Source organism: Protopterus annectens, chromosome 1.part1, assembly GCF_019279795.1.
Source record: "Protopterus annectens isolate FY-2018-M chromosome 1.part1, PAN1.0, whole genome shotgun sequence".
NCBI classification, from domain to species: domain Eukaryota; kingdom Metazoa; phylum Chordata; order Ceratodontiformes; family Protopteridae; genus Protopterus; species Protopterus annectens.
The window spans coordinates 1,706,733,421-1,706,755,075 of NC_056726.1; the positions used below are offsets into that span (position 1 = coordinate 1,706,733,421).

The 21,655-nt window shown below is 41.5% G+C and overlaps 1 protein-coding gene across 1 annotated transcript in view; it reads right to left on the reverse strand.

Moving 5' to 3' along the window:
• LOC122811889 (uromodulin-like) overlaps positions 1-21,655 on the reverse strand; it is a 316,476-nt gene that overhangs the window by 185,591 nt on the left and 109,230 nt on the right. Inside the window, exon 4 of the mRNA XM_044084036.1 lies at positions 15,502-15,662. Coding sequence (XP_043939971.1) covers positions 15,502-15,662 — 161 coding nt within the window. The remainder of the gene's footprint in view (positions 1-15,501; positions 15,663-21,655) is intronic.

The window sequence follows — 21,655 nt, forward strand, 5'->3', positions numbered from 1 at the left end:
AGGTCCAGGTAGGCTGTGTGGACAACCTTTCCCTTATCTATGGCTTTGGTTACTATTTCAAAGAAGTCAACTAGGTTTAAGAGGCAAGATCTGCCCTTAACAAAGCCGAATAGGGTAGGGTCCAGTGTTTGGACATCCCCAATGTCTTTGTTTATGAGATCCATGATGATGCGCTCCATAGCCTTGCAGACCAGGCTAGTCAGGCTTATACGGCCATAGTTGCCAGGATCCGTTGTGGCACCACCTTTGTGGAGTGGGATCACTGTTGCTGTACGCCATTCTTTGGGTACATAACCTGTGGTAAGGCTGAGTTGGAACAGTGAATTTATGTGAGGGTTTAGTTCATTTTGGAGCTCATGTAATACACAGCCCAGGATGCCATCCAGTCCCATTGATGCCTTGTTTTTTACTTTGGTGAGAGCTGCTTTCACCTGTGTGTCTGTGATGTCTGGGGGACTGCATTCTTCTGGGAGAGACACTGGCCCTTTTGGGGGGGAAGGGGGGGTAAAGTTTGCACTGAACCTGTCCGCCAGGATGTTGGCAATGTCAGTGGGTTCAGTGTATTTTGTGCCATTTTGCGCCAGCTCAGAGCAGATCTGAGAGTCTTCTTTTTTAAAAAATTTTTACTTATAGTTTGTTGCTGTTCTCCTTTTTTGGCTGCTGTCACTGCTGCATATGTTTTAGTTACTGCATTATCTCCTGCCTAAAAATCCGACATCTTCTCAATTTGTTGCTAGCTTCCTCTTTTACTTTCTGCCACTGCTGCTTAAGTTTTAAGTCATGCATTCTCTATTGCCACATCACCTAGCTCCTTTTCCACATCACTATCCTCAGCACTTCTAAAAAAGTTACGGGCCATCTCATCCCATGAAACACACAGAACTGTCACCTGAATCATCCTGCTTAGTTATTTTCAGCAGAATGTCACCTGCAAGCCATCCAGATTCCAGTTCATTATCTGCACCACTCCAACAGATTTGCCTGCTTGATTCGCCATTGAGACAGCTAAATGCTGCTCATTTGTATCATCTACCACACAGGAATCTTCATCTGCATTCTGATACTCCATATTGATCAAATATTTCCACCTCCAAACTCTCCATAGCTTTTCTCTCCTCATCTATGCAGCTGTTTCCTTTATGCATCTTCCCTGCTGCTGCAGGAGCTCTCTGGCACCCTCTAGCAGGTCCAAAGACAAGGGGAAGTTTCCCAGTACTCTGACCAAATTTCCTCTAGTAGTATTAATACCAGTCATACACATCTATGTCTCTTTCTCTCTCTCTGTCTCTGTAGATCTTTCTCTGTCTCTTTGTATATATATATATATATATATATATATATATATATATATATATATATATGTATATACACACATATATATATATATATATATATATATATATATATATATAGATATATAGATATATATAGATATATATATATATATATATATATATATATATATATATATATATATATATATATATATGGGTTCACTACTAAATCTCGAATTACGGAATCTCAAGACTCTGAATCCCGAAGACCAGAATCTCGATATTCCATAATATCGAAACAAAAAAAATTTTAAGGCATATGCAGGGGGGCTGCGTCCCCCCCACACCCCCTGCAACTTAACTATACCAATGCCGTGATTGCACCACAGTGGAGTGAACAGGAAAATAGTGCCGTGCAGAGTGGAACAGAAATTTTGCTGTTCACTTCACTGTAGTGCGATCTTGGAGTTGGTATATTTAAGTTCAGGGGGTGGGGGGGCTGTAGGGGGCTTGCCCCCCTGCATACCTTTCTAAATCTTTTTTTTTTATTTATATATTTTTTTTGATTTCGATATTATGGAATCTTGAGATTTTGGTCTTCAGGATTCAGAATCTTGAGATTCCGTAATTCGAGATTTAGTAGTGAACCTATATATATATATATATATATATATATATATATATATATATATATATATATATATATATATATATATATAATAGATATATCTATAGATTGATAGAGGTAGGAGGAGGGAGAGAGGGAGAGCTGGGAGTGTGGTTTGTTACCCTCATGCCATGGGGAACAGGGCCTTCTTTACTGCAAAATAGTTTTCTTTTTGTTTGTCTTTCAAACCTGTAACTGTTGCTGTTTTCATTTGCAACATCCTAGAGTTGTAAACATTTTGGTCAGTTAACCATAAAGACATTCATTTTTCATCGTAGATCTTGTACTGTGCAGTGCACTGTCCATATAAAAGTACTGGGTGAATGCAAAGCTGTATTAGAGACCATCTATCCATTAAGGCAACAATATTGGCAAAACTTTTATTAACTTGGCCAGTAGGGCCGTGGCAGTAATTTCAAATAAATCCAATGCAGGTCAAAGAATCATGTAGCACTAGGGATGTCGGTAACCCAAAGTAGTCTATGGCAGGAAACTATGAAGGCGTTTGCATTTCAACAAGAGTAAAATCAAGTATGCTTATTTGATCGTAAATGTCAATGTGTGTAGGTTACAGTTGTGGGAAAGGCATGTTCAGTATGTGTGAGTCTGTCACATATACTTTTAAGATATCCTTTTTGATTTTGGAATATACCCACACACATGCTTTATCATCCTTAGTGCTTCAGTACAGACATAATAAATATATCACTAATTCCCAGCCCCATGGCATAGAGGTATAAAGCCCTTACTGCTCTGTAGAAGACCAACAACTGAGTACCAGTATGGGACTGGAAGGGGCCAAGTGGGAAAGGATGAGGTTGAGTGGTCATTTTTGGTTCTCATGTTTCAATGAGGGAAGCAGCTCAGCCTGTTAAACTGGTGGTTGTTACAGAAACTAGTATGCTCAATCTGCTCTGGTATGTGCCACGTGTCCAGGAACCTAATAATGTGTAGTAACTTACACTTGCCTCCTGAAAGGCTGTACTAATAGAGCACAAGGGGATATCCATGTGTAGCAGCATGCATATGCTTTCTGAAACGTGGCACTAGTACAGTGCAGGAGACTAGTGCATGTGGTGGCAAGCACATGCCTCCTGAAAGGCAGTACTAGTGGAGCACCAGAAACTAACAATGTGTGACAAATAGCACATACTTCCAGAAAGGCAGCATCAGTGAAGCAGCTAAAACTAGCAATATGTGGTAGCAAGCACATACCTCCTGAAAGGCAACACTGGGGGAGCACAGAAAACTAGCAGTGTGTTTTAGGAAGCACATGCCTTCTGAAAGGCAGTACTAGTGAAACACATAAAGCTAGCAATGTGTGGTAGCAATCGCATATCTTCTGAAAGGCAGCACTAGTAGAGCACAGAAAACTAATGTGTGATAAGAAGCACATTCCTCCTAAAAAGGCAGCCCAACTACAGCACATAAAACAAGCAATGTATGGTAGCAATCACATACCTCCTGAAAGGCAGCACTAGTGGAACACAGAAGACTAGCAACGTGTGATAAGAAGCACATGCCTCCTGCAAGGCAGTACTAGTGGAACACATAAAACAAGCAATGTGTGGTAGCAATCACATACCTCCTGAAAGAGAGCACTAGTGGAGCACAGAAAACCAGCAATGTGTGATAGGAAGCACATGCCTCCTGAAAGGCAGTACTAGTGGAGAACATAAAAAGTACAGTTGTGTACACCTACCATAAATGTAGATGTTCGAGTGTCTTCACTGTTGCAGTCATGACTGTTAAATTTTTACCTGCCGCAGGCAGCCTTGGTCGCAGCCATTCCAAAGTTCGGGTGGGGGCGGCGTCGGCTGTTCAGGCAAGCTCCCTGGCGTCAGGGCGTCAGAATATAAACCGATAGCCGGCCCATCATCCTCTCCAGTTTTCTTGATGTCAGTGTCCAGAGGAGTCTCCCAATGAATAAAGTCCCAAAAGGTATGCAAAGGAGACCTCAGGAGAATGAAGGAGTGCAAAAAACAAAAAGGGGGGGGAGGAGGAGGAGAAGCAGAGACAGACAGTGAAGACACTTTCGAACATCTACATTTATGGTAGGCTGTACAGCTTCTTACTATATTTCATGCGTGTTTCACCATTCTGGTAGAATCCCAAAAAGGTAAAGAAGGAGGCTGTGAAGAAGAAGGGAGGGAGATCAAAGTGCTGCAAAAGGAGCAGCTAACAACAGCTGAAACTGCAGAGGCAAAGGGAGGTGTAGTGCCTAGAAAAAGTATAGTGTAGTGCCTAGCCTGCAATGCACTGAACTCCCTTCAAAGAGCTTCCTGAATGTCTTTGTCACAAACTCCTCTGAGGAAGGTCACAGAAGTGGCAGCAGCTCTAGTGGAATGAGTCGGGATAATGCCTGGAATCTCTTTTCCATGGTGAGAATAACAAACCCAATACCATGGGCAATCCAAATTTTGAATTTAGTGCTTAGAGATGGCTTTTCCTTGAGAACTGTTCAGATAGAAAAGTGTAATTGTTCAGATAGGTTGAAAGTCCTTGGTTCTATCCAGGTAGAAGCGAAGTGTCTGATCCTTTCCCCTTTGTTTTGAAGATCCTTTCTTTGCATTTTGGATGGATAGTTAAAGTTAAAGTAGGGATAAGTTTGGGACCTTAAAATCTTATTAAGCACAAAGGGCATGAAGGTAGGTCTGGTCCTCAAAGAAACTCTGTCTTGGTGGAAGCTAATATATGGTTCCCACAGCCAGAAGAGCTTGGGGTCAATGCCAAGAAAATAGCTGAGGAAAATATGCCAAACGAATAGCTGTCTTCAGGATAAAAAAGCAATGTCGGAAGCAGCAGGCAAAAAAAGAGATCCCAAAGTTTTTTGAGAAAAGACTCCAGAATAGCTGAGGAATAGGGAGGAGACCTGGGAGCCTCTGGTTCTTAAGCCCTCTAAGAGCTGTCTCATAAGCTGGTGGGAAAAGATGCAAGGGGCAGGTGCATAATTGAATGGAAATAAGAGATGCATGAATTTTAGATCAGACAAGTACAGGAAAATAGTTTATTCAAAGCAAAGGGAAAAGATCCCTGAGCTAAATAAGCAGAACAAAAAATTTTCCATTTCCCAGCATAAGATTTTCTAGTGCTAGGAAAAATCTTTTCCATAAGAACACTGCTGATTTTGCTTAGGAAGAGAGGAGGTCCATAACCTGCTCCAAGAGCTTAGCAGGAAGAGGAGGTTTGAAGCTGCTGAAGTATCTTTAAGGACAGAGTTGGTGCCACAGAGGAGTGAAGCATCTGACCAGAGGACAGAAAGAGTAGAGTTGGATACCAAAAGTCAAGGAGGGTATTAGGATAGGTGTTTTCATTGTTGGATACCAAAACTGCCGGGAGCCAATGTCTCCTATCAAAATGAGGAAGAGGGGGTTGTCTGTTTAAGAGAAGTAAAGGCTGTGAAAGAGAGGAGGAAGGCATATCCGAGAAGTTCCTCCAGCTTCCAAGCAGGGCATCCACTTTTCAAGCTGTTTTGAGGAAGAGTCCTGGATTGAGAGAGGATGTTGATGATTGAGATGGGATGCAACCCCATCTGCAGCAGGCATCCCCCAGACTGCAGTTATCATATTACTGCTCATCCTGAGTGTCCAGCATCCACTTGTGAGGATCCTGAAAGGTTTCTGCTGGAACTGTCTGCTAAAATGTGTAGATTGTGATTGTGAATGCAGATTGTGAGAGCTAGAGCTGTGTTCTAAGATCATGGCTAGTCTGCAAAGGAGGTAAGGTGTTGTCTGTCCATGTTGTTTATGTCTGTGGTGACTGTGAATTGTTGTCTGTCGTATCAGTAGAGTGAACAGCTAAAAGGCCTTTTGAAGGCCAATAGGGTTCTTGAGCTTCCTTGTCCTTCTTCAAGTTGATGTTGTTTCACGAACCTGCCTTTTGTCCAATCCGAGCGTCCATTCCCGGAAAAGGGAAGCCCCCGCCATAATCCGGCGTCGTGGTTAGGAGCCAGGCCAGAGGCAGGCGAAAGAAAGGTTTCCCTTGGTTAGAGGCCACCACCACACAAAGGTCAGGCTTTTGGAGGCAGAAATTACTGGACCTTATTGTGTCCAGGCTGTGACAACTGACCAACCATACACTCATTAGGTACCATTGTATTGAATTCATGCCTAGCCTTGCAAGAAGTAAAAGAAAGGATGCAAGAGCGCAGTTAGCTAGCATACCGCAGGGAATTTCCTTGAAGCTGTGGGAGTTTCGGAATGCCAGGATTTTTTTGAAAAGGATTTTGAGCTTTAGGAGGCTCCCAGAAGTCAGGATCTGTTTCTGGGATTTCAAAAAAAGGAGGGCTCCCAGAAAATCATCCAGGAATTTTAAATCAAATTTGACTTCCATAAGTTCACGAGAATCAACTTCCTGAATGTTTTGTACAAAATGAGGATGTTGTGTCTGCTTGAATTAGACAGTCGCTTAAGAGTAAATCTCCAGTCATCAGAGGAGGAGTAAACCACTGCTCCCTGCTGGGCGCAGTAAGAAATACTGGAGCCAGCAGAAAGGAAAAGACCCTGAATGCAGTAGATAATCAAAGCCTTGATGCTGCGGGGTGAAAGTGAATTGATCTAGCCTTGAACCTGAGAATTTTTCTGCTTTCTTGCCTGATCTTGATAGTGCATCTAAAGAAGTTTTAAAAGGTAAGACCATGCAAGCATCTTGAGATAGAAGGTTTGAAGAGACGCTGAAGATCCGAATGGATGAATTTTGTTTAATTGGGCCTCCTTCAGGAATAGCAGATCAGAAAATTCATGCATGAGTCTGATTCCTTGGGACAAAAATAGCCTTGAGTAGCCAATAAGATCATCATCCTGATGAGTGGAATTGGTTCTATGAAACTCATAGCCAATAGGCATCACGCCAGATTTAAGGTAAATTGAAATTGATGTTTTGGAAAGGTCTGGCCATCTGTTTGTGCTCTTGCAGCGAGAAGTGAAAATGGAATTTACATTTGCCTCTTCTTTCCTCACATCCTAAAACCCAGGAGATCTGAGTAATGTGAGTCCAATTTTGATAAGAAATCTCTGGAGCCTAATAGCTTCCTGAGCAAGGAGATCCTGGAGCCTAGCAATTGATGTCTTGAAGTCCCTTTCCTTTGAGATTGTCCATTGTCTTCTCCACCCCTCCCTCTGAGACCTAGTCCATTGTCTAATGAAATGAGGAGGGAAGCCACCTTCCTCTGGGCGTCCTGAGGTCCCCTCTGAGGCCAATCCTTGTGGGTGCATGGTTTTCGCTTTAGCCAATTCCTTTTAAATCACTTTGGGTTGTACTTGTAGAAATCCTTTACAGTCTGCATGGATTTCGCTTTGTCCTCCATCTTAAGGCATTCTTCCTCAGCCTTAGAACCGTGTTCAACATCATGTTGTTCTGAGGCATCAAAAAGTTTGGCTGTAACCTGTTCTGGCCATCACAGTACAATGTAAGCCATGTTTCTGTGGCAGTGGCATGCAGCACACCAGCTCTTGTTTAACTCCAAAACAAGCAGAACCACAATGTAAGCCATGTGCTCCAGAAAGTTCAAGTGGCATGCTTTGTGAAATGCAAAGTTTTTGACAGTGCTGCACACACAGAAATGGAAGCAGCTTTAATTTTAGAACAGACAAGAATCAGTGATATTTAAACATATTTTGAAATTGATCATTTAAAAGCCCTAACAGACAGAGGAGCAGAGTATACACCTTTTGTAGTTTGGGATCTCGACGAGAATCCTGAAAAAAGGGATGGGATTTTTTGGCAGAAGCCTTAGCTCCCGGGTTTAAGGAGAAAAGAACAAAAGAATCTGAGAAGGTTCTTAGCCTAATTGATGGGAATCAAGGAACCCTATGGTACCTGTCAATAGCAAAAGGTCACAGTTGGGAAGAAGAAGAGGAGGTTAGCCTCTCCCAAAGCATCATCTACAATAATGCCCTTAGGAGTGAAGCTGTTCAGAGGTGTTGGCAAAGAAGAAGAGATTCCTAATCCTCTTCTTAGATTCAGTCTATTCCCTCCCTTCCCATCAGGATGTAAGGAGAAAAGAGTCATCCTCTCCCCAAAGAAAAAATCTTAGGGGAGGGATCCGCATCAGAAATGGAGTCCTCCATCAAGATCCCTCATAAGGAGGGAAAGAACTAATCCCTGATCAGCCTGATCAACCAGGGAAACAGAAGCATGATCAGGAGAATCATCATCAAACATCCTGCCAGAACCCCTATGGCAAGGAGGGATGAGACCCCTAATCATAGTGAGTAAATCTTCAACCATCCTGAGTAACTAAGATAGGAGACTTTTGGCGGTTCAGAAAGAAGCCTGAGTTGTAGCCTTTGATTTTAGGGAGTCTTTGCCTTTGTCTTTGGAAATATCTTTATGACCATGGCTCCCGGCCTGAAACCCTTCAGAAGCTGAGTACCTACTGCATGGTTCCGGACCCAAAGCCTTGAAGCGGCGATCGCTGAGGTCCTAGCTGGCCATAATTGAGCCTTGATGGCTCCCATGAAGTCCAAACTCGGCAATCGGTTCAGAAATAGCCCGGCTGACCAGGGTCGGTAATAAGCGAATTCACTGATTGACTGCTGAACACAGAAGCTGGCTCCTGGTGTCGTTGTTATCGTTTAAACTTTAGGAGGCCTCTTCCAAAGCATTAACATAACCGACCACAAGCGGTATAATTCACGAACTAATTTAACATGGCATACACGAAGAAATTAGAGAGAACCTCATTACAGTTTTCGACAAAAAGCAAATTAGCAACTTTGGGACAACAAAGCTGAGCAAGGGTGAGTAGGCCAAGCAGGAATACATTAAGAATGGAAAGAAATATGAGGTATTTACTTCCCACAAAAATACGCTGTTTGGAGTTTTCTGACATTTGGAGTGGAGCAAGAAAAAGAGAAGAAAACAGAAAACTTAGCTTGAGAAAGAGAAGAATTGTGGCTTTAGACGTCAAGAGCGCTGTTGAGTCAGCCAACCAGCGAATGCGAGAAAGAGACCAGACTTTGATGAACATCTAGCAATGCGTGGTAGCAATCACAAACTTCCTGAAAGGCAGCACTAGTGGAGCACAGAAAACCAGCAATGTGTGATAGGAAGCACATGCCTCTTGAAAGGCAGTACTAGTGGAGCACATACCCTAGCAAAGTGTGGTAGCAATCACAAGGCTCCCTATTATGCTGTCACAGATGCAGGTTGTTGAATGCATCTTTGTCGAACTGAAAAGCATAAAAAGGCAAAATAGCGAAGCCGCTTTTCAACAAATTCTTTCCCTGGGAAAAAATTAGTTTGACCGCTTTTCGGCACTGTAGTGCGATCTCGGAGTTGGTATATTTACGTAGGGGGGTGTGGGGTGTGAAGCCCGCCACATTATGTAATGTTTTACAGGGTTTTTATTTTGTTTCGGAACAGCAATTTTTTTCTGTTCTGAGGTTTTGACGTTGTAAGCTTTTGCTTACATGGGGTCGATTATGTGTCATTCACTCTTCTGAGTGTGCGATATAATAATATAGACCCCAATTGCATACCCCCTGAAAGACAGCACTAGTGGAGCACAGAAAACCAGCAATGTGTGATAGGTAGCACATGCCTTCTGAAAGGCATCACTAGTGGAACACAGAAAACTAGCAATTTGTGGTAACAAGCATGTGTTTGTTGAAAGGCAATACTAGTGGAGCAAGCAAGTTACTGGCAGGGGAGGCATTTGGATAGTCACCAGGATCAGCAAACTGGCCGACTACATAGTATTCAGCTCTTGTCCTCAATGGGGAATGGATAAGGTGATTTATTGCTACAGTCAGGAAACTAATAGGCCACAGGATACTCTCCTTGAAAGGCAATGCATGGAAATCACATGGAAAGAGAAAGAAATAGTCAAAATGATTAAAGGAAGAAAGACCTAATGGGCTGATCCTGTGGTAACCCCTACCCAAAAAAGCTCACAGATTTGACAATATATGTCATAATCATATTAACTTGCAGATGTAGATTCAACATTTTGACTTATTTTCCATAGTCTTTGTGCTTGTTTGCATAATGCAAGCGCAAAAAAATTATAAAGAATAACTCAGAACAATCATTTGCTGAATACTGGTAACATTGCACAACAGTCCTTCAAGCAGCTAACAACAAGAGAATTTACAAGAAACTAAAAGAAAGTATATATTTTAGTTAGGGAGTACACATTTAGAGTTAGTGAACATTTAAGACTTCTGTGATGCCCACCACTGGACCAGTAATCAAGGAGCCTCAATCCTCACCACTGGCAACTGTGGGGGACATTCACTAAAAGGATGACAAGTACATGCACAGTATTTCCAGATGCAGCTCTCTGCATCAAGAGCAATTTCCCTTAAGAGCACACACAGACCACAGTCAGTCTGGGGATGGTTTCTCCATCTTTCTCCAGATCCCCAATAAGACTCCCCACTGGCACAGATATAGAGCTGAAATCTCAGCTGAATGGCCAAGCCAAGACCTTCAGCACCCTCTCTCTCCAACCAGTGCTTTGTGTCCCTGCCCAAGTAGCTGACACACACAGGTTTGATTTATACACACACTCTTGCCCCTGGGAAAGGTTGGCACAGGTTTACTAGGTATGCCCCTTTTTGCACAAACTATAAGGTAGTTATCACTGCCACTAGCCAGCTCCTTATATGCTATTTTCAGGCATTTAACAAAGGGTATCCAATTGTATTGTGTAATGTTAAGATTAATACAAATGGTAGTTTGACAAAGAGCAAGGCTATTAGGAGTGGCCTGCACAGTGTCACCAAATAAATATGCAAGTACGCTCAGAACTTAAAATATCTCTTCACAAATCAGCCACAATGAAAGGTTTAAATATATTTAATAATAAAAGAACAAGACAATATTAAATATATATTTACAGTGACACCAGAATTCAAAACCACAGAAAATAGTTAAAACAACATTGCAAGACAGTGTCAAATAAATAAAAATATCTAAACTAAGCTTTGCTATATTCCTGACTATATCTAAGAGAATTATACTGTTCCCTAGAAACTTACTTCATCAGAGCAAAGCAGATGTGTGGTGAATGGGTCTTCTTGTCAGGTCCAAGACCGAATACAGAATGCTGTGTCTCTCTAAGAGACTTCTTAAATTACTATCTCAAATATCACTCATGGGATAACTTGCAGAATTACATAATTTCTTGTCATTTGACTCTACCCCAGATGAAACCACCACTCCTGGAAGATAGCAGTATTTAGCATCTACCTGTGAAAATATGTAGACTTCAGATCTTTGGCAGACATTGGAAGTCATAAAACAATTAACATTCCTTCATACCCAAAACTATTAGTTATTTTACCTTGAAGACAAAATAGGAAACTCCCTAGTTTTAGATAGTGTGTCTTCTTGCTGCACTGAAACTGAAAGAGACCATATTTTATTGCGTAGCCATAAAGTAATTTAATTTCAGCTATTTTTCTGAAGTTTTTCTGGACTGAAGCTAACCTCCTGTGTTCCACTGTTAAAATATATTCATTCAAACAGTTACAATAGTGCATGTACATTTCTGTTCCATTACAGTGTTGCACTGTCATATAATATGCCTGCAACCCTAGCCTCCACCATAGTAATTTGGGATTTTGCTGGCTGGCTTCCTGTAGCCATAGATCCTCCTCAGACTCCTCCTGCCTTCTACTGCAAATGCTTAGCACCAGGGCTTCCCTATCATGGTATGGTTTCATGGTATTAACATGGTGCAATTTGAGCCCCTGCCTCCTGTCTAGCAGTTCTACCATGTAGTTAACATCACTGACTTTCCTTACCACTTTTTAGTGTCTCTCCTAAGCTGGCTGAAGCTTGTTGTGTCTGACAGGAATGAGAACCATAACCTGCTGCCCCACAGCATACTCTCTAGCTTGAGCATTCCTGTTACACCAGACCTTTTTCTGCTGTTGGGCTTCTGCCAGGTTCTCCTGGGCCAAGCCCGTGAGTTCCCTGAACCTTGTCCTGAGGTTTAGGACATATGCCACAACAGACTCCTTGTGGGATTCACACTCACACTCCCACCCATCGCGAATCAAATCTAGAAGTCCCCTCACCATATGCCCATACAGCAACTCAAAGGGTAAAAAACCTGTCGATTCCTGGGGCACCACTCTGTAAGCAAACAACAGTTGGGGCAAATATTTGTCCCTCTCACTTTTAAACTGGTCTGCAAATGCCCATAGCATGGTCTTTAGTGTAAAGTTTAACCTCTTCACAAGACCATTAGTCTGGGGATGGTAGGGGGTGGTCTTTATTTGCGTCACCCCACAGTGCTTCCATAGACAAGCCATCAGGTCTGACATGAAATTGGCACCTCTACAGTCAGTATTTCTTCTGGGAAACCTACCCTGCTGAAAATATCTAAAAACGCATTTGCCACCTTTTCTGCCTCAATGGAGGGCAGAGCCACTGCCTCAGGGTATCTGGTAACACAATCTACTACCACTAGTATATACTTCTTTCCTGTGGAACTTGGGGTACTCAGATGCCCAACAATATCCATAGCTACCCTCTGAAATGGCTCCTCAATCACAGGCAAAGGCATCAAAGGAGCTTTGACCTTGTCTCCTGCCTTGCCTACCTTTTGGCACTGCTCACAGGTCCTGGAGTACCCTGTTACATCTCTGGAAATCCCTGACCAATAAAAGTTATGCATAATATGTCCCTTTGTATGTTTTATGCCCATATGACCTGCAAAGGGAATGTCATGGGCTATGGCTAGATGTGCCAGATGACAGGATCTGGGCACTACCAAATGTTGTTTTCTCTCACCCTCTATCCCTCCCTCAGGAGTCCACTCTCTATACAGTAACCCTCAGTCCCAGTATATAGATTCCCCTTTTCCTTGAGAATCAGGTGCCTCACTGGCTACCTCCCTCAGGCCTTGAAATGTAGGGTCTAAGAGCTGAACCTGTCTCATCTCTTTCTTTGTAACTCTTCCCCAGTACCCTTCCACAGGAAGTCTGGTATCTTCTGATAGCAGTGCCTCACTGTCAGCCTGGGTACTACTACTAACCTCTGCCATTGCAGTCACTCTGTCCAAGGGAACATCAGTACCCACCAGCAGCTGTGGCTCATCACCTTCAGTCTCACTGCTACAAGGTAGCTCCCTCTCTGAAGTAACCTCCTCACCAGTCCTGGCTTCAAATGCGCAGTCTGTCTTGCCCCCCCCCCAGGCTACCAGACCCACATGCTTGTCTTAAAGCCTGACTGCGTGTAACTGCATGCACACAAGGTACTGCACCATCAAAATCATTCCCTTTCAGGACATCGGCAGGGATATCCTTAAACATACCTACTTGGTTGCTTCCTTTTCCACCCTCCCAGTCAAGGTGAACCCTAGCCAAAGGTATCTGGAATGGGGTCCCTCCTAAACCTCTGACTGGAGTAGACTGCCCAAGCAAGTGGTGCTCCTCTTTAACCATTGCAGGCTTCACAATGGCTAGGTCAGAGGCTGTGTCTCTCTTAGCAATTACCTGTTTTCCATCTACTATGATAGTATATAACCTCTTTTGGTAGTTTGGTACCCTTGCTGTCTCCAGACAGCTTACTGCTGGCATTCTGTCTTTCCCACTTGCTGCCTCCCTTAACTTTTTTCCCACTTTGCCTCCATGGACATCTATATACTACATGGCCCGACTGATTACATTTAAAACATTTAACCCTTGATCCTGGCTGTATACCTGAACTAGTGGCCTTTTACTGAACTCTGTTAACACAGATGATAGTTTGATCAAGAGCAAAGCTATTAGGAGCGGCCTACACAGTGTCACCAAATAAATATGCAAGTACTCTCAGAATTTAAATATCTCTACACAGATCAACTGCAATGGATGATTTACATATATTTAATAATAAATAATAAAAGAACAAGACAATGCTAAATATATATTTATAGTGACATCAAAGATCAAAACCACAGGAAATATTTAAAACAGCAATGCAGGACAGTCTCAAATAAATAAATACAAATATCTAAACTAAGCTTTGCTATATTCCTGACCATATCTATGATTATTGCACTGTTCCCTAGAAACTTACTTCATCAGACCAAGGCAGAGCTGTCGGGTCCAAGACTAAATACAGAATGCAGTGTCTCTCTAAGAGACTTCTTAAATTAATATCTCAAATATTACTGCTGGGATAGCTTGCAGAATGACATCATTTCTTGTCATATGACTTTATCCCAGATGAAAACCCCACTGCTGGAAGCTAGCAGTATTTAGCATCTACCTGTGAAAATACATAGACCTCAGATCTTTGACAGATGCTGGAAGTTATAAAACAATTAGCATTCCTTCATACTCAAAACTAGTAATTATTTCACATTAAAGACTATACAGAAAACTCCCTAGTTTTAGACATTGTGTCTCCTTGCTGCACTGAAACTGAAATATATCATATTTTATTGTGCAGCCTAAAAGTAATTTAATTTCAGCTATTTTTCTGAAGTTTTGCTGGACTGAAGTTAACCTCCTGTGTTCCAACTTCCACTGTTAAAATATATACCTTCAATCAGTTACAATAGTGCATGTACATTTCTGTTCTGTTGCAGCATGGCACTCTGTGGATACATTTCAAGCACTTGGCAAAAACCTTTTTCAACATCCATGTCTGTACAAACCAGTTTGATATACAAATGACATGCAGTTCTAAAACAGCTGTAACACAAGCATCTTATATAAATCATGTTGATATTCACAAATCACATATAATCATTTACAAAATTCCAGATAGTTGTGCTAGCAGTATGTCCCTTTGTCACAACTTCATATTATTAGATATTTGCTAATGATTAACCTCATAAAAATCTTTTAAAAAGCACAGAACTGATGCATCTCAAAATGAGTCAGTATTCCAGGATATGTGTAATGTTATGTTTTAAAACATCTTAAAACAGAAGCCACTACATCAGGATGTATGTACCTTTATGTTTTCTACTTAGTGCAGTCTAGTGAAAGTATCTCACAGAGGTTCTGCAGTGAAACATAAGGACCAAATAATGCATGTGTCAGCCACATTTTTACATAAGCCAGATTGAAATGCTTTTGCTAACACTTGTGAGGTGTCACATACATATTTACTAATGGGTTTGGTGAATGGACTAGTGTATTTTAGATATTAGTTCAGTATGAGGCTCTAGTTCCAATTAAATGTATGAAACTAAAGAAAACTAATTCTGATGTGCCACTATTTGTCATTTAATTGCTTTGAATAATATATCTGCTAACCACATTAAAGGGTTGAAATTAAAGGCCAGATAAATCATAATGTACATTATTATTAGGAAAGACACATAACCTCAAGAACTTCAGTTAAAAAGTAAAGACTTTGCAGACTGTGTGCACATTTTTTGCTCATTTTTTATTTTTTAATGTACACCTTTATGACAGCTAATTCTTATGTGCTAAAATAATTCACATTTTGTCAATATACCTGATTATTTGTTATACAGACTGATGCAACTATTTTGCAAGCAGAGGCCTATAATCAAGCTGCTAACACTGGAATTCCAGTCTGCAAATATATATTGTTTCCTGAAAGAACACACAATATATCGTTACTCAGATGTAAGATAAAACATACCTCTGTATAGGCTTGATTGCCAGATTAAGACTTGCTATCATATCCAAAGGGTATGAACAGCTGAAATTTACTGCAACATTATTATGCAGGATAACAAGTTGACCAGTTGACATATATTCAAACAGAACCCTAATGCTGTGTGTTGCATAGGAACCATTTGCCTGGAAAATAAAATGAAGAATAGCATAAATAAATCAATAAGCAACTAAATAAATTGTAAATTTATGATTTAGCTCCACATATAAAATGTGCTTAAATGAAGATAAAATTATGCAAAATTACATGAGAAAATGTGTTCGTGCAATCCATTGCTGTAAAGTCACTTGCCTATAAGTAAATCATCTGTTACATATTACATCAGGATTCGGTGCTAGAGCAGCATTGCATACCAGTAGTACAAAATCCTTTCTCACATCTGTAAGTAAAGGCAATGGAGATGACATTCATGTGTTTAAAGAAAAAAGCTGCCAAAAAATAGTGTGACCAATATTATGAACATTATTTTGGCATTCAACATAAAAATAAATGCCAGTTCAGGGTATTTTATATTGCTTGTATTATAGCTACAAGAAACTAAAATAAATGACCTCTATTTTTGCCTTTCCTGGACTGGCCAACAGCTACCACTTTTCCTTCATTAAGAGAAAATATGCAAAGCACTAAATTGCTGAAATGAATTATCTTTCTCTACACAACTTTTCAGCACGTTTAACATTATGGGGGGGATTCAGTAATCCTCCATGTAAGACTAACTAAGTCTTACTTGGAAATGGCAGCCTAAGAGTATGACATCGGCGCGCCATGCATATTCATGAAGGCACGCTGACTCAACTCCAAGGCTAACACGGAGCATGTAGGAGTGCAGGGGGCATGTCAGACTGCTGAGCAGTCTAAATATCCATGCCCCTGCAAGTGTCTAAATCGGCAAATGTCAGCAGATATGAGTGAGTCCGCTCAAATGTGTATATCCACAACACTACACTTACCCACATTCAAAACCCCCCGTACAAATAAAATAAAATGTAAAACAACTTTTTTTTATAATTCCTGATATAGCTACCCGTATTTGCGCGTGTGTGCGCGGGTGTGCCTGTTGCTTAGCTACAGTTAGCAGTTTAGACATCGAAGAGGATAATAAGGTACTTATATGCAAATTAAGCCAAATAGCATTAGCATAGTGGTAGAGCCTTCGCACAAAGAGAAGGCATTCCCGGTTCGAGTCCCACCACTCCCATTTCCATTTTCTGTCAGAAATCTGTGCCTAAAAATAATTCCTGACATTTACCTTTTAAATTTTAGTAAAATGCATTGAAGTGGCCTATGTAGTAGTGAACAATATTTTAAATATATATAAGAAGGTGAAACGGTCATGCATACTAATGAATGCATAAGTAACCTATCTTAAGTAATGTGAAGCACTGCTAAGCAACATTTACCAGTATTAAGCACATTTAAGAATAATTGCCCATAGCTAAGCACTGTTTTAACTAGCACAATGGCTTTGTGCAGAGCTGCGCATAGCACCAACTAGCGCAAACAAAATATGTTTACGCGGAGCTGCACACCGTGCTAACTAGCGCAATGTAGAGCAAAGTAGGGCAACTTTGGGCAAAGTTGAGCAAAGTCGGCTAAACACAGCCACACTTCCTAGCCGGTCAGGCCAGTAGTAAAATAAAAAGTAATAACAGGCCTCGAACCCGGGATACTGTGCACTATAATCACAGTACATAACCACTAAGCCATGACAGCTTTTGCTGTTCATGCACTGTCAACATACATATACATATTAATCAAAGTTTACTCAGTGCTAAGCAGGTGTGCACTCAGCTGAGAATTTTCATAACTGGCCAGTCACAAATAAGTGCAGGAAATGAAGCATATTTAAGCTCCATAGGTGGGAATAAGTGCCATAACTGGTTGTAGCTCCCATCTGCAGTCAGAATGGCCGGTGCTGGACAGGGCTCTCATTTTCCAGCACAACGGTGGGGCATTGAGGAGTCAAAAGTGATGGTATGGCTCCTTGTCCATCGTCATGATGCAAGACTCCTGCAGGGCCAGTTCCAAGGCACTGAATACAAAGTGGAAGCCTGGAACCATCTAGCACATGATCTCACCAGTGCCACAGGCATCCCTCAGACTGGTGAGCAGGTCAGACACCACCATGCAGACCTGAAGAGACACAAGCAGGACCATCTGAACCAATGGATACAGGAGGCCTGTGGGAATGACAATGTCCCACTACTGAGTAGGTAGCCATGGAGTGGAGTATGTAAGAATAGCTCTTGTAGTCTAAATTATGGATAGGTATGTCTCAATATCCCTTCATTTACTTCACAGCTGCAGGTGTCCGTGCTGTGAATCAGCAAGCTTATGCAGATAGGCTGCTAAGGCTGCGCCACCAGGCAGATTTGTAATTATTCTGCATGCATTGTTATATAAACTAAGTGAGAGAGCCTGAACAAGAGTGTTGTAACCCATTAATAAAGGTATAATATGTCTTGAATAACTTCTCTGCATGTACTGTTATATAAAATAAGTGAGAGAGCCTGAAAAAGAGTGTCAAACCCCATTGAAAGGAATACTAAAATTCTTGAATAATTTCTCTGCATGTACTGTAATATAAAATAAGTGAGACAGTGTGAAAAAGTTTTGTAACCCATTAATAAAAGTATAATATATCTTGAATAAAAGTCTTCCGCATGCACTGATATATCAACTAAATGAGACAGCCACTAGAAACGTGTGTAATGTAATTAATAAAGGTATAATTCTTCTTCTTCTGGATGCTTCTAGAGCATCCAGGCCTCTGCTGAAAATAGGATCTGTGGAACCTAGTCGGACTTTCCCCGTCAACAAATGTTAAATAAATAAAAAATAAAAAAATAATAATTCCTGGAGTGTGTCCGTGTCACGTTCTTCGATACGTTGTTGTACCCATGCATGATAGAAATATTACTGCTGTATAAAGTGCAGTCAACCCACACTTGGGTAGGCCCATACAAAGTGGATGAAGGGAGTGCCAGTAGCTGTTAAGCATATATACAGTCCTCAACTGTCGGTTAATGGCCGGCGTGTACAGGTAAATCTGGCACATGAGTAGCTTGTTATTGTGTTCCCTAGAAATGTCTGTGTGCTGCTAGAAATGTAGGGGACTGTTAAAATATATCTGATAATGTCACCTGAACACATCCAGATATGTAGATATATAAATATAAATGAAATATATAAATACGTAGCAGTAACATCTTCATCCTGGACAGTTTGTATGTCAGATACAGGTCAAGTATATAAAGAACTAGCAAAACCCATTTCACAATTTAACGGACATTGCCTAGTGTAATAATACATGTAGGGGATATATAACTGCAGTCAATAGGAATGTAGTGTAAAATTATAAGTATATATAAGTTGTTAATGGAGGTATCTTTTTACACCCTACTGTATGTGCATAAACAATGCAATTCCACATCTCAATGGGTATGTCTAATCTCAAAACATTTGTTGGGACATATGTCCTATTGGTTTATAAATATCTGCATTTACTTTGATGCATGTGCCCTGTTCACATACCACAATCTTGGTGGCCTGTTGCCACATGTCAGTCCTGCATGCTGTTGGAATGTCCACTGTTGTTCTATATATGCATGTGTTATGCTTGCTGTTCAATTGTTGGAACTCTGGTGTGTTGGGTTAATGGGGATACTACTGCATGGCATTACAACGAATTTGGAATGCTATTGGCTATTACTAACTCATATTGTCATTAAATCCTCCTAAACATAGAACGTATGAGAAGGCCGGTCCCAGCGGACCCACCTGTCCCACCTCAGCTGGCGAATGGCACCTGGCACCAGCAGGTCTGGTGCTGAGCCCGGGACCTCCTCCTCCATTGGCCCTGTGCCACCTTCGGGTGGAAGCACTGCAGGGGATGGGGCTCGTCCCCCCTGTGCAAGTGTGGCCGGAGGAGGGCCACCTGTCACCCTCCGAACAGTCCGAGCTGTGGTGCGTAGGGAGATCCAGAGTTCAGTCGCTGATCCTCTATGCCAGCTCAAGGCAAGAGTGGCACGTCTCACGGGTGAGCCTGCACCTCCTATGCAGCCCCCAGCACAGCCACCCTCTGGGCTGTGAAGGTGTAGTTGTGACTGCCCATGGGTGGGGATCTCAGTTCCACTGTTGCCATCTGTGGCCTCATGGGCTTGTGATTTCCAAACATCCTACCCCGTCAATGGTGTTCACCCACCCCATGTGTCATATTCCGCCCCTGTATGCGTCTTGTTTGTCTTGTCTGTGTACCTCCCCAACCTACCTCCCAAAATACACCTACTTCCCCTACCTGACATTCCACTCTCACCTGAAAAAAAAATGGGCATTCTGCTCCCACAAAAAAATTACACCCCATACATAGCTGCCCATTTTGCACACATGTCCACTGGACACATAAACTGAAATCTAATTGGCAGTACAACATACTTTGTTGTCCTCACCCTTCTCTCAGGGGTGGAAGGCTTTAAAATTCCCTCCAAATTTCTAGTATATGCACAGCTGTTGCTGTTAAAGAAATGGGCAGCTATGGACCTTCCCTACACCCGTCCTGCACATCCCAAGCTTTTTTCTCTACTGTCTTTCCCTCGTTGTGCCCCTTTTTCACCACTTTCCTATCTCCCCATTTTCTTTTCTTTCAAAGAAATTAGCATGGGGGTTAGCAGGAGTAAGCAATGTTAAGCAGTAGTTAGCGGGTTTGCGCTAGTGTGCGCATGTGTGCGCTTAGCTAAGTATTGCTAAAGGTTGTGCAAACCCACGCAAACCCACTTACAACTGCTTAAAAGTGCCTTAATCACCCTGCATTTGAGGGCCCTTGTTCTGTTCAGCAGCAAAATAAAACACCACTGTCAGTCTTGAACACCGGACCTTGGACACACTAAACTGCATGAAGTACCACTAAGCCACAGTAGATATACAGCAGGTTGTTGCTGGAATATATATATCATGCATCAGAATGAGTGAATGTAAATGAAAGATAGGAATGCCATAACACAAAACCTGTTGTGTGGAACTTTACCAGCAGTTGTTGTGGAATTGCATTACATGACTGTGAGAACAGAACCAGACATTCTAGAAGTAAATAATGTTACAGCAGCACTTTACAACCCCCATACAATATCATAGCAGGACAATCCCCACCCAAACGTACAAAATACCTGTGTGTTCAGGGTCTAGCAAGGATGTAGGTAGGCATAGTCAGTACTGGAATTGTCCAGATTTCATGAGCATCCTGTGCTAATGTCAACAATAAAAAAGCACCGACTGTGCAGAAGTGAGTACATTAATATTCACAGTATAGCAGTTCACAAACAGTTCATGTGCCAAATGAATACATCTCAATAACTACGTATGTATGGCAGCTAAATGTATAAGTAGAAAAGGAACTACATACTCCCATGTATCTTGTGTTAGCATTTGTAGGGGTGAGTACAATTCTAAACTGACAACTGTGTACTGGAAGTGGCAACATTCAGGTCTGAGTACAACATTCAAATCACTGGCTACACCCCTAGATTCAGATATAAGAAGTATAACAACCTTCTGACTTACACAATGGTGTCCACAGCAAACAAGCATGGGCCCCACTTTGGAAAGCTGAAAGGGCTACGCCTACCTGACCTAGCAATTTATAGCATTGGGTTGCTATGACAGTGTTGCAATTACCACACAGCAGGCTGCATGCAATTACCAAATGGTGGCCACCAACTGGTGCAGAGGCCATCACATGCACATGTGCAGATACCTATAAAAGCAGGCTGTACTTGCTGTCCACAGATGCAATCATTTCATTGCGGCCACGGAGAGAGAGAGAGAGTGAGCGAGAGAGAGAGAGAGAGCCACAGAGACACAGACAGACAGACACCGACAACAGCAACAGCAAAAAAAACCAAAACAATTAAGATATTAAAAAATATATATATTAAAAAAAATAAAGATATAAATAAAAATAAATAAATAAATACTAAGCACACAGAACTGACAAATGCAAATGCATACAAAGTAAAGGTATGTAACAGGTATGTATTTACTGGCATGTAGTAGCTGTTTTTGAAGAGTACTCTACATACTTTGAATCATCCATATGTGGCAGCAGTACATATCTATGCACAGA